Below are 14210 nucleotides of genomic sequence, written 5' to 3'. Positions count from 1 at the left end.
GGGATGCATACCTGGTCTCTCAGAATCACAATTATATATGAGAAAAGCCTGCAAATGTGTCTTAGGCAGCATGTACAATGTCTCCTGTAAGTAATGGAATTGTTCTGCTTCATAAAAAACAAATGTACTGTGGCATAACTTAGCAAAAGAAAAAGCAATTTGTTTATTTTTCCTAATTTAGGAAATATGTAATAATTATTTGTGGAAGTGAGTAGTTAAACATTCATTAAATATTGTTAGTAATTTCACTTTAGAAGTTTATATGAAAAGAAAATGGAGGAAAAATGGGTTTCCAGATGGGGAATGGTTTTTGTTTTCCTTTGGTTTTTACCTTTTACAGGTAGGGGGATAGGAAATAGAAATTGGATTTATGATGAAGAAATATTATTATCTTAGGTTTGAAATTGATGCTTTGTATATTTTGGTATTCAGAAAAGTTAAATCTCCTTAAGCATATTTTCAGATTCTTTTAATTAGTGTTCTACATTAGACACTGAAATTGGAGTGTGTAGCTTTGTTTTCTTTTATGTGAATATAAATTATTGTGACTACAAAATGGTGCTTGGTCATAAACTATTTTTTTTCATTATATTGAATTGACAAAGATTTCTACTCCATAATTTCTTTCCGTGCTGTTGTACCAGTAGAACAGAACACATCAGTTTCTCTGATGTAAAAGTACTTGAATATTGTAGTTACTCTTCCACCAAAATAGCTCCTTTTTTTGTGACCATGGAGAACCTCTGCTTTTTTTTTTTTTTTTTTTTTAGTGTCTGCCTATCTTTTCCTTGCTTCTTTTTGGCTCTTCCTGTTTAAGGCGAATTTTAAATATATTTGTCTTATAATGGAAATACAATATCAAAGGATGGATAAAACATTGGAAACTCACTCTTTCCTGGGTTTTAAACGTTGTTTCTTTCCTTTACAGAATGCTGCCTTTTTATATGGCCTTGGTTTGGTCTACTTCCATTACAATGCCTTTCAATGGTAAGTTGGAATAAGCTGACAGTGTCAGTATTGTGTGGTGTCCCATCAGTGTGTGATTATTTCACCCTCAGTTCAGTGTGAGTGTAAAAAATAGTTTAATTTTGGTTTTATTACAGATACTATGTTTGCAGGTGTCACTGTTCTGGGTCAGTGTCTGTCCTACTGTAACATCCTTGGGGCAGCCCCAGCAGTTCCATGGAAAGGAAAGCACTTGAGAAGAGTTTGCTCTCCCTTTAGCACAGTTAAGCACTGGGGATGGAGCAGAATGACTGGACAGGCTTTTGGGAATTGTTGTCATTGATAATCCATAGCCTGGGTTTGTTGAGTAGTCTGTTATAAAACACCTTCTTGGAAGAGAGGTGGTCAATGGGGCTTGTTTTCATTTTGCTTGGTAGGCAGAAATTTTGACAGCTGCATTAGGTGAGGGATTTGGATGTGAGAAGGAATAATTTCAGATGGAATCAGTGTTTCAATCTGGTATAAAAACTCAGGGTTAAAAGAGTTGTAATTTCTGTCAGTTTTGAGGACTGAGTAGGACTTTTGTTGAGCGTGGGGGAAGGGTTGAGTTTTACTTTATTAGTGATGACAGTGGTGAATGGAATGGACTCAGTCACTGGGACTCTGTTGAATGGCCCTCAGACTTTTATTGGTGATTAATCCTGTGGAAATAGAGTCAATTCATGGGGAAAAAGGCAGAAAGGTGCAGTATCAGTGCTTTTTATACTCAGTGTGGAGACTGTTAGTACAGCAAGTGTGACCACTACTTGATTGGTTACTAAAAGTTCCACTGTGTTGGTAAACTAACCCTGACTGCAGGTAGGGATGCAGTGAGTCGCCACTGACTGATGGTTGGGAACAATGAAGCAGGATTTCTCTTCCCACCTCTCCTTAAATTCTTCCTATGTATCTCTAAGGCAAAAGATTTATGCTTGCCCCGGGATAATATACATAAACTTTTATTCTTCAAATTAAAATAAGTTGGTTAAATCATGGGCTCAAAACATGGATTATTTGATTTTGCAGCCTACTACTTTCTTTATTGATAGTGGTGAAATGAATGCCATTCATTTGTTGCATTGTACAGGGCATGCAATTCTGTTGGATTCTACTTAACAAGAGAAGTATAGAAAAGTTTTCAGAAAGCCTGAGAATCCATTGTTCTAAGATTGTGATGAGACTTGGTTGAATTTTACCAAGTTTCAGAACATTCTAGTTGTTATGCAGTCTTGTCTTCATCATTTAGCAGTCAAAAGTATTTTTTGCACCGTTTCTTACAAGCTGTAGCTTGTTACAGTTTGCACTGTGAAAATGGTAGATAAACTGCAAGATAAATAAGACAAAGCAGTTAGATTTAGAGTAATTAATTTTTTGAAAAGCCACCTGTTCAACATTTGCCATCAGCGGATCATGTTTAGCGTTTCTAAATCAGAACTTGGAATTAATTTAGATTTTTCTTCACTTGTTGACAACACAAGTATAAGCTGATGTCCTAACTTGGAGAACTGCACACAGAGCTTGTATTGAAGTTGAGTAGAATAATTGTATTTTCCATTTCATTCATACAACAAAGTTATGTATAGTGTGGCGCTAAGGACATTGTGTATCGTTAACGTATTGGGTAGAATTTTTAAACGAAGAAAATCCAATGTAGGTAACGTCTTACACTTTTTGTGCAGTTCTGAGTTTTAATCCCTTTGAGTGCCTTTCTTCCCCCTTCTCTGATTTCCTGTGGACAAGAGCAGAGGGATATGGGATTGTTGGTGTTCAGGTGTGACAAAATCACAATAGACTTTCAGATGATAACTAGCCATTTACAATAGGTGTTCTTCTTTGAAGACCTTAGTCCTCCATACAACTCTCACAGATTGCCAGGAGTCCTCTTTTAGAGTGAAATGTTAATCTGTCTTCCTGCTGCATTTATTTCATCTGTTTGTGCTCATAGAGGACATGAATCTCTATTTCTGGTAGGCAGAGGAGACCTCAAGACTGTTTAAGGTGGTTTATTTATTCGGGTTAATCCATGAACCTTTTTTTTTTTTAATATCACTGCTTCAGATATTCAGAGATTTTAGCAAGAGGGAAGTACGTAGTCCTCCTAAGAGGAAGGGGTGAGATGTACTTGAGGTTTTTTCATGTCTCATATAAACAGGGGTAATAAAAAAGCCAATGGGAATAAGATCAGCTTTAGAATTATTCTTCATATATTTTATATTTTTAAAGTTTTCTAGCTTTCATAAAAGGTTGTGTTGGATTGGCTCCAAGTTGCATAATGCAGTTCACTGTAATTCAGTATTGTACGTATTTTTATATACTAGAGCAGCATTGCAACATTATCTCAAGCAAAATTTTAGCTGTTACATCATTTTATGTTGGTGATTTTCTTTAACTGTTCATGCAAGGATTAAAAGTCCTCAACATATATATGAACATGGCAATAGTGTGATCAGACCAAACATATTTCACACAGTTATTATAGTAAGATGTGCCATAAGGTATTATCTCCATAAATTGAATCAAGTACAGTAAAACAGCTCTTAAGAATGTGAAATTTTGGTACTCCCTTCTTTTACACCATTTATCATCAAGCAGTAAATGGTTGGTTCATTTTTACTGTTGTTTCCCTGTTTCTCACTCAGAGTAGAAAACCAGTAGAATGAGATACTCATATAACTTTAATAATTTCATGCCTTTCCTAGTTGTCTTTTAGACTGAGTATTATTAAAGAATTTCAACCATTAGTCCAAAGCTACCCTTTATTTCTGTGAAATACCTGCACCCAGGTGTAGTAGCTTGGATACCAGATTTTTTCTCCACTTTAGTGAGGATTCTGAGCCTGACTGGTTTGTCATCTGCTGATTCCACTGACTTCCATCAAGATGAAAAGATGGAACCCAGGCTTTGACATTGTCCTGAAATTGAATTTCACACCCTGTGGATCCCAGTGTACTGACTGTGGTGCCCCAAGGGCAGCCTGCAGTGTTTTCAGTGCCCTTGCAAATTGCTGGACAAGGTCTGTGAGAAAGGCTCTGGATTCCTCATAAACACCTGACAGGAGACTGACATCAGTCACCCTTATTGCCCCATTTGGGCTCTTTGCCCTGAGGCTCCTCAGTTCAGGGATTCCTTACCAGCTGTAGAAATTGAGTTTTGTGGAAAACTCAGTCCTTCAGCACTGACCCTGAAAAAAGCCAAAGACCTGCAGGAGATGATCCAGACCCTTTTCCTCACCTCCATCATGACTAAAGGTTAGTGTGGAAAACCAGTCACTCCTGAGGGGAACTCCCTGACCCCTCTTACTCCCTGATCCTTCCCGAAACAGAAGCACTGTCAACATCTGTTCAATATCTAGATATAAAGATATCTAAACCCACCATCTCTGCTTCTCACTGGGTTCCTCCACACAGAAAGTCAAGGTTGTAATGGGGTGTGTAGGAATACACACTGCCAAGTGGAGACCTCTGAGATTTTAAATACACATTTAGACCTCTAAGAATCTAGACAGTCTGTAGATACTGCTTTGTCAAATATTTCTCAGGCTTCAGGTGGCCAGGTCTATGTATATATATTTTTCAGGTATATAAAATGGGAATGTACATGTAGAGTACACGTGCTCATAGCAATTAACCAGTAACAAAGTGATCAGTTAACTTTCTTTTCATTATCTTATCTTGCTGTGATTTCATAGCAAACTGCTCTTGGATTGATGAAAACTCTGCTAATGCTATGAAAAAAAACTACTCCCAGCTGCTGTTCTAGAGAAATGTTTAAAGACTCTGCTGCTCAAAGTATTTTGCCATTCAGCTGCTGCAGTCCTCTGTACAGAAGACTTACAGCTAAGACTGTTAAAGTGTTTCATAAACTGCAGTGTCCTGACTACTGCTGTGTATGTATATTTTGTTTATGTTCAAACTATGATTACGAGTTTCAAATAGAAATTTGTCCCTGATAGCATCTAATCACTTTCATTAGTAAGGCTGTGAAATGAAGTCAGGCTTAGAATAGGTGGTCAGAAAATTGAAAGAGAGTAAGAATGAAAAAAAGAAAGTTTCACTCCAAATGCATCAAGTGACATATTAGAATAATGTTAGGTTCTTTTATTTTGTACGCTCATTCTGATTTTCATGGGTTTTGTTTGAAACATACAAAAGTGATAACTTCTGAATAGTTAAATTGATGCTCTTTTATTATATTTTTTTGCCTGGTACAAAGCTGATTTTGTTCACAGTCTATTCAAGCAAAACCATCCAATAAAAGTCTTATGAGAGTTCACTAAATGTTTAATATAATCATCCATTAATTATTATTCACCTGATTTCTTCACTTTCATAATGATAGGCATTGTTGTATAGATTAGTGGGCAGGACAATAGCTGCAGTATTGATTCTGGCAGGCTTGATTTGGAGGTGTCATTTTTATTTTTCCTGAGTTGCTGTAGCAGTGCTGTGTGAAATGAAAGTTCAGAGGTGTTTTTCATTCTCTGTAGTGTCTGTTTTCCAGTCCTGCTTTCCCATTTTGTTGAGTATTAGAATACCCTTTCCTGCCTGTTAAGAGAAATGCCCTCATTCTTGGAGAAAATCCTTATTTAATTTCAGTAAATTCCAGTAGACTCAACCAGCATTGTGTCCGACCAGGCAGGTGTCAGTATCATCAGAGAGCAAAAGGGAAGTTGTCTCTTGCTGAATTCAGATGACTGTAGTTTATTTCTGCAGTTTGAGAGCTCCTGGCCTTTCATTTGATAATTTTTCCTTTGGGCTGGTGTATGTTTAGTCTGCTGAAGGAGTGAGATGAGAAGTTCTGTCTGTGTATGAGGGACAGTTAATTAATGGAGGAGACTCCCAGCCGACTTGAGGAAGGCTCTGTGCCATCATCCCTGGAGGAAGCTGTTGGACTCATCCAGCTGTTGGGTTGTATCTGCACTTCTGGCTTTGGTCAAGCCACACAAGAGCTTTGAGGGAAAACATCTGGATAACTTGGATGCCTTGGATCCTCCAGACACGCATCTTTCTGGGTGTAGGCTTGGACAGAGAACAGAAATGGGATTAGAGATGTTTGGGAGTAAACAAAGATCTGTACAAGAATCAAGAGACTCCTGCTGTGTCTGGAAGGCCCAACTCTGGAATGGGTGTCAGTGCTGCTGCAGATGTTCTCCTGTTGGATAGAAAGGGAATGAGTCTGGAGCTCTGGGCATGGCAGTGGAAAACAAGCAGAGGTTTTTGCTGTAGTCCATGTTCTTGATGTGTCCTGTAATTGTGAGCATGCTGCTATTTTGTTTAAATGTTTCCTGCAGGCAAAACTACATCAATATTAATTTAGCTGTGATGTAAAATTGCTTGTCTGTCTGTAAGAGTTAATAAGTAAATGTCTTTTCAGAGCTTGAGTATTTTATTCTATAAAAATTCTACCGAGTATTTAAATGAGGTTGTAGTTATTGAATTAGACATGAGTACCTACCACTGGTAAAAAATGTTGAAAATGCTCTTTCAGATCACTTCATTGGGGAAATTTTGATGATGCCCCTTTTCACAGTGGTGGAAGTAGTTTCTGTTTTTTATTGTTCATGCTTGTCATCCTGGAAAAAATATAAATTGTAAAACCAATATGGAATTAACACTAGATTTAAATGGAAGGTAAAATTGGATTTTCAGTTAGTTTAGTGTGTGCAGAGATAAACCTTACTCTGAGCTTGGGGAGGGGCTCTCTGTGACCAGCAGTTTGTGAGCCAAATGTGACACAGTCTTTCATGTTGTGTGCTGATGATAATTTATGGGATTTAAGTGCTGTGCTCCTTGGAAAGACTGGGGCAGGCAACATTCTTGTTTTTTTGAATGAAGGATAGTATGCATTCAAACTGAATTTGAAAACTGTCCTGGAAAGTTTTTTTTTATACTTGTGGCTTTGTTTTCCTCCATCACTCTGCAGTGGCAATGATTAGTATTTCCTGTTCAGTAAGCAAGAAACTACAGAAATATTTTTGTTGTACTCAGAGTCTCTTAAGCTATTTTAGAAATCCACTTACTGATGATCTCTTCAATGGGGCCATGACATAGGGGAAATATGGAAATACTATTTTCCCCAAGCAAGGATGGCTAAATGAGAAACATGAATTTTACACAGTGTTAGCATGGTCACACTTTGTGATGTGCTATAGAACTGCTGTGTCTTTATTCCTGATTTTTGTCTTCTCTTTGACTGGAATCATAGACAGTTTTCTTCCTTTTGGGGACTTAGGATATTGTCTTTGAACAAGATACAGGTAATGAATTTTAAATACCAGTGGCTAATGTATCTAGTGCCCATATTAGAGTTAAGACAAGAAATGCAAATACACAATAATAGAATCCATCTTCTGGCACAGCAAAAGCGTGGCTTAAAATATGGTGATCTTTAGTGATCAGCCCAGTCTTTGGCCTTTCAGTTTGATCACTGTTTTTGTAGATGATGAAGATGAGCACACTGTTACAAGACAAGGATCTTTGTTATGAACTCAGTGTAGATACGAGGTGTGTGATTCACCACCACCATAGGATTTCAGGGACATTTAGATGAGATGTGAGAGAGCTTAGCTCTGGTGCAGGTTTGTCCCTTCAGAGCTTCACTTGCTTATTTTCCTGGCAGAAAAGTAGGATACTAGGTAAGGAGAGCCTTCCTGAAGGATGGTAATAGAGGAAGCTTCAGTTCCACAATAAAAATTTAATACTTTTTTTTTAAGCCTATCTGTTCCTAAGTTCTATTTAAAGATGTCAGCTAATGCTTCAGGTACATACAGTTGCATTGCCTAGAGGAAGTTCTATGCCTGTGGTTTGCTTTGTCATCGAGAAAAAAGCCTGTAAGAATTTTAGAGCAGAAATATTTTTGCTGAAGGATTAAAAAATGATAATTTATGTGTGTTGTGAGTAAAAAAGTTTGTGAAGAATATTTGTTGAATTTTGCATTGCATCTGTTAACCAACCTTTTGTCCTTATAAATAATGCTGTACTGGGAGAGTAGGAATTAAATCAGTGTGCCTAAAGAGAGTGATTTTAAGCACTGTAGTTAATCCCTGTGCTGCTCCACAGCGAGTCCAGTTCTGTGCACAGACTGCCCTGTCACCTGCCCACTTGGCATTGCCTGTGGGGTGTCCTGGGACAGCAGAGGGATTGTGTTCTCTGCCCTAGGGGCTCAAGTCTACCCTGACTGAGGCTGCTTCTGATTTCTCTTGTGGTGTGACCAGTGGTGGATGGGAAGGGATTTTGTTTCAAGCTGTCATTGGATTTCAGGCAACAATGAGACTTAGCGTGTTTCTTAATTCCTCTGTGACTTCTGTTCTGTTATCTTTTAGTTGCATTTCAGCTGTCCTAGTTTTATGCAGTGGCCTGAGAGGCAAAACAGTCTGGTTTAGTCACTTTTTTCTGCTCCAAGATGGAGCTGTTAGATGGCATTTCTGTTTTACCTGGTACGGTGCCGTCATGAGCAGGGACAAGTGAGAGAGGATTTGAAGGTAAGGAAATAGAATCATAGCCATCTTCACATATCATGGGAATATGAAGGAAAGTTACTGTGTGAGGAGGTGGCAGGCTTTGATATCTGCATTTGGAAATAATGGAGCACCTGGTATTATTTGAGTCCTTGCATGGCACTGGTGCCAGGAAAGGGAGGAGAAAGTGGAAAAAGCAGCAGGTAGGTGCAGTGGGAGATGTGTGTGTGATCTCTCCAAGGCTGCCTGTTCTGCCGCTGCCTAGGGGTCTGCACTACTGGAATCAAAAGCAACCTGGCTGTTGTAAGTGAACTTGCACTAATTTTGTAACTAATTTGTGAGTCATCCACTCTGAAATATCAGATATGTTGGTGTATTTCATGCAGCAAATTAGTTTCTCCAAATTAATAGAAAAGATTAGACTTTCAAATACGTGGGGATATCTGGAGTTCAAAATTACCTAATCCTTGAAGAATCAAAAGCCACGCACCAAAAACATTACATGTAAACCATTATTTTGGTATGTTCTTCTGTAACAATACTTTTTGATCCACTTTGTTAGCCATATAAAAAACACTGATTATAGAGTAATACTTCAGCAAAAAATAATTTTTTTTAATCTGCGTTTTTCTTTCAGGGCAATTAAAGCATTTCAGGAGGCGCTTTATGTTGATCCCAGCTTTTGTCGAGCCAAGGAAATTCATTTGCGACTTGGGCTTATGTTCAAAGTGAACACAGACTATGAGTCTAGTTTAAAGGTAGGTCTAAGTCCTTTCAAATTGAATTAACATTTCTTAGAAATCGTGTGTTGCATCTTAAAGCTGCAAGGGATGCATGAGCACAGAACAGTCACAGACCACCTGCTATAGGTATTGAAGTGCTTTAATGTGAAGTGTCTCAGTCTAAACAGAAGGGTAGGTTTGGGATGTGTGAGGTGCTACACTCCAGATGAAAAATTTGGTGTAGGCCTTGTGTTCAAATAGTGAAACTTAGGGGAGATTGAGCTTGTACTGAAAGCTGAGGGGAAGAAAAATGAGCAGCTTGGATTATTTGATTTTTATTTTCATATTTCTTTTTTTTTTTCCCTTAGTTTCCTTCCAGTTTACAACTGGAAGTTCTTGGAATTAGTAAACTAGAAAGTTTTTTATGCAGAATGATGTCCTTTTTTATATAATTGTTACTTTTCCAGAAGTTAATTATTCTTTCATCTCCTGGCTTGAGAGTCAGCTTCTAAGGCAACAGTTTCTGGCTAATCAATTGGAAATGGTTTTTGGTAACACAGCACTTTGTTTCTTTTGTACTTTTTCGGATTCTTTACGATTTACATTCTTTTCTGGTCTCTGATTGTAATCTGTCATTTTGTCTCCCTCTGTTCAGCACATTTGCCCATGTTTTTCCTCTTTCCATTTTCTACTCTACCCACATGTCTTTCCTTCCTGGCCCCTAAATTTAGCTGTTTTGTGTCTTGGAAAAAGGAAGTGTTCTTTTAACAGACTTGCATGTGGTGGGAAATACACCTGCAGAAATGAGAATTTTGTAATTAAGTGTAATTTATAAACATATTCCTGCATATTAAGCTTTCCTAAAAATTATGAAAACAATAAGTGTTTTGTTTTCAAGAATCTTATGGCGTCCTTTTCTTGGCAGATTCTTTTCTTAGGTTTTTAGAATCACATTGTCCAAGATTTGAAAGAGTAGAGTGTTACTCTCAATTTTTCCTTTCAGTTTTTGTGATAGAGGGAAGCAGTTCTCTCCTCAGGGTTCCCTTTTCATCAGAGCCCAAGGTTTCACCTACAGAGATTGGTGGAGTTGGAAATTGTGCAGAGGAGTGGAAAAAGTTCCATGTAATGAGTGGTGAAAGCAAGGAGAGGTAGAGGTTGAGAAAGGGATTATATGTGTGCTTAAGTGATCCTATTTCCTTATACTTTGGCACAGATTTGGTATGTCATGATACATAGAATATAAAAGAAGTGCTGAAGTACATTTTGTTTTTATTTTTAAAGAAGCTGGGAGAACACAAGATTAAATTTACAAAGAGGTGGTCATCTTGTAATCAAGTAGTAGGGGAAACTCGATATCAAAAGTCTTTTCTAACCTAGTTGATTATATGATTTTAATTTTTGGTATAAATTGATCAAGAAATAGATAACCGTTTTCTGCTGTGCCATAAAATTTGCAATTCTGTCAGTGAATTAGGTATTTAAATAAATATTATGATAACTCAATCTAAATCACTTCTTGTCTTTGATGTTCACAATTTTGCAAAACAAATCAATCACTTACCACGAGGATTTTAAGTATACCAAACTTCAAGTTTTTAACACACCAGCTACAAATGGGAAAAACACCAAAGCAGTATTTTGAAAACAGAAAGAAATTAATCTTTTTTGATGCAAAATTATCATGATTCCATTGCTTTTATGTGGCATATGGTTAAGTCACTGACAAAAACAAATGGCCACAAATAAAGCAGGTTACCCTGGGGCAGAGGGATGGTCTTCAAAAGATGGTGAAATGAACACGATGGGTGTTTGCATTAAAGATAGTTTCATATTTTTCTTAAAGCAATATAACTGCAGCTTGTTCCTAAAAGTCTCATTTTCCTCCTTGCAGTCATGATTACCTCGTTCAGCACTCTCAGCCACATTGAATTGGGTGATTTTTCATTTTTTTGCTTTTCCCCATTTGCAGACTGAGGTGAATCAGAAGTCTGAGCCAGCTCAGCTTGAGGTTGCCCAGTTGGTACATCCAGTGCAAGGTTGATGGAATGGGAAGGAGGGGACAGAGCTGTCTCATCCTCTCCTAGTTCAAAATGTAATGAAAAACTGATCTGGAATTACCAGCTGAGACACCTGAAGCAGAGTTTCTGGTTTGCTTCCTCTGCTATGGAGGCTGCAGCCCTTAGTAAAGAATGACAGTGAGGAACAAAAGAAAAGACCCAGTGCAACTCAGTCTTGAACACTTTGAGCTGTTTCCAGTTCAGCTCAGCTGTGGATTTAATTTAAGGTAAAGTCCAAGGACTTGCCTACTTTGTTTGAAAACAAAGTGTTACTGATTGAAACTTACCAGTTTAAACATCACAATGTGTCAGTTGAGGAGAAAACTAAGTAGAACAGGGCTATGGCTTCTTTAAAAGCTAATCTTTTTTTTTTAAAAAAAACTGCCTTAAACCATGAAGTGTGATGGGAATATGAGAGGTAAGTCAGAAAATGCTTCCTTAGTGAAGAGAATGAAATGAAACGCTGGTGCACTGGTTATGCTCAAGCATGGTGAGAGTAAAATGTGGAAGAGATGTGAGGAAAGAGTGTGAAGGGATGTTTTCACACAATGTCTGTCTCGAGTATCTCATCTTCAAACAAAAGAAAGATAATAAAACCAAAGCAATGAAAAGACAGAGTTATCTTGTTGTGCCTTTTTTGGTTTTGTGGACCTTTTTAAAAGGATCCAGGATTTAAAGGGTAATTAAGGGGGTTGGGATCCAGCCTGCCTGTCACTGGCCTTGAGCACAGACCCTTTTCCTGGGGCTCTTTGCCCACTTTGAGCTCCCTGTTCACACAGAGGCAGAAAGTGGAAGTAACTTTTCATCTGGTACTCGCTTGTGGCTGCTCTGGATTTCACAGATTGTACCAATGTTGCATTAAAGTACTTTGAAATATCATAATGTTTTTGATGGTATTTAAACATTCATGTTAAGTCTATAATTGCTAAGAATAAACCACTGCCAACAGATGAGTCATTGTCAGTAAGAGTCATTGTCAGTAAGAGTCTTCAGGCAAAGGGGGAAGATGGAAGTCTGAAGGTCATATATTCCATGTTTTTCACAATTTTAGAGCATTAACATAAATCATCTGTATTTTATGTAAGCAATTTAAGCACAAAATTAATTTTTACTATTTTAAGATGTTGATGATCAAGATAATTGCTAGAGTGCTGTTTAACAAGCATAAAATCAACTCAGTGTTTTTTCAAAATCAATTACTGGTTTTGCCTGTTCTGCAGTAAAGGCTTGCAAATTACTATGAGAATCCTTGACTTTCTCTGCTACCCCATTGCCATAAACTCTTGCATCACCAATGCTGTTGAAAATTACTTGGCCTTCAGGCTTACATTAAGGAAAAAAAAAAAGTCCCTTTTGGTTGAAAAGAAAACAGTCCTTGTGTCACCTGGCAGATGGGGCAGTGTTACCTTCAGAGGAGAGACATGAAAGTTGAATTTACCCCATTCATCAGAAAGGTACAATTAATTCCAGAATTAACTGGGAATGACTTAGGGGATGGATTTCTCTTTATAAATTGATGACCGTAGCAACAACATGCTACTAAGGTTTATCTCACAGCCCAACTTTTTCACTTTACTATGTCCTGCTGCCCCTTTCCTGTTCACCATTTCCTGCAAATGACACAAGGAATACTGTGGTCCATGGTGGTGGCTGTGGTGGCACTGTGATAATCTGAAAGGAGAATAAAGCAAGATCTCTAGGAATATAATATATCTTTTTATTCATTGGGTAAATGTAGTTGAAAAAAATATGCATACTTCTGAGTATGTGCCACATTATTTCTAGCAAGTCACTCACTGTCATAGGCATTTTCCTTTTTATTGAATATATTTATTTTTAATTTGGCCTCCTTTTTTCAGAGGTTCATGTAATCATCTTGTCTCACATGTGTGTCTCAGTTCTTAAGTACTGTTGAATTTTAAACAATTTCTACAAAATATGTGTGAATGAAAGATTTCAGAGAGAATTTTGGAGGATATTCCTGTATGACCTATTGCTCCAGAGCCTTTTGAGATGTGGGAGCTGAGCACCAGGTGACAGCTTTGGGAAACCAGTCTCCCTTCTGGCCCTCATGCTGCTTGGTGGTGTTGAAGTGTTTTTAGTGGGGATTTAGAGCCATGATCCTGAAAGCCCTTTGAATGCAGAATTCATACTTATGGGGAAAAAAAACCTTTTCATTTTCGATATTTATTAGATTGATAACATTGAGGGAACAGTGGGGGCCAGGGGGCAAATTTTCTGAGAGAAAGCTTTGTTTGCTTTTGTGTGGAGATTTGTGGTGGGGGAATTGTGTGGGTTTTGTTGGATTTTGTTTGGTTTGTGGGTTTTTTTTTTTTGAAATGGGTGGTCAGTAGGAATGCTGGACAGAGAGGTTGGTTTATAGCAAACAAAGCAATGTTTTCATTGGGAATTTTGTTTTGTTTATTACAGGTGCACCCCATACTCAGTAACAAAACCTTTAGAAGATTGAGAACTCAATTTCTCATGTTTTCAATTATCTGCCGTCTAGCAGAAATACTAATTCTGTCTTTCACTTACAGAAATTTTTCCTCTTTTTTTATACACAAAACAGTTATTCCAGTAGTTTGCTTCAGGCTTATGCTTTCATCTTGCCCGTAAATCATCAATTTAAATATAATTTTAATTTTTTAATTATTCTTCTAAAGATTCTCATTTGTTAGTAATGTTAAGACATGCTGCTTATATTAGGATAAGAAAAAGGCTGCAAAATACTTAAAATGTGCATGAATTTTATGAATATGCATGGAATATAAAGAAATTAAATACTGATGTATCGATGAACAGCTTGAAGTACTTATTTATAGTCAGTCAGACACTTCTCTACCACTTATTCAAATATTTCTCCTGTATATATATATATACTTATGAAAGATATTTTTAGCTAGTGCAGCTATTATATGCCAGCACGTAACTGTTATAGACATATCATTCATTTTTTATGTTCTTTCTCTGAGTAAGAAGTAAACAAAT

General features: G+C 37.4%; 1 protein-coding gene across 14 annotated transcripts in view; it reads left to right on the top strand.

Moving 5' to 3' along the window:
• Positions 1–14210, top strand: part of KDM6A (lysine demethylase 6A) — a gene marked incomplete at its 3' end in the record, with an annotated part of 151201 nt that overhangs the window by 71980 nt on the left and 65011 nt on the right. For all 14 annotated transcript variants that reach the window (XR_014592571.1, XM_083884462.1, XM_083884460.1 and 11 more), the window contains exons 5-6: positions 929–987; positions 9078–9198. Coding sequence is in view for 13 of the 14 variants with exons in the window: in XM_083884462.1 (XP_083740588.1) it covers positions 929–987; positions 9078–9198 (180 nt within the window). The remainder of the gene's footprint in view (positions 1–928; positions 988–9077; positions 9199–14210) is intronic.

Source organism: Zosterops lateralis (genome assembly GCF_965231275.1).
Source record: "Zosterops lateralis genome assembly, chromosome: 2".
Classification (NCBI taxonomy): Eukaryota; Metazoa; Chordata; class Aves; order Passeriformes; family Zosteropidae; genus Zosterops; species Zosterops lateralis.
This window is presented reverse-complemented; position numbering and strand designations above follow the sequence as displayed.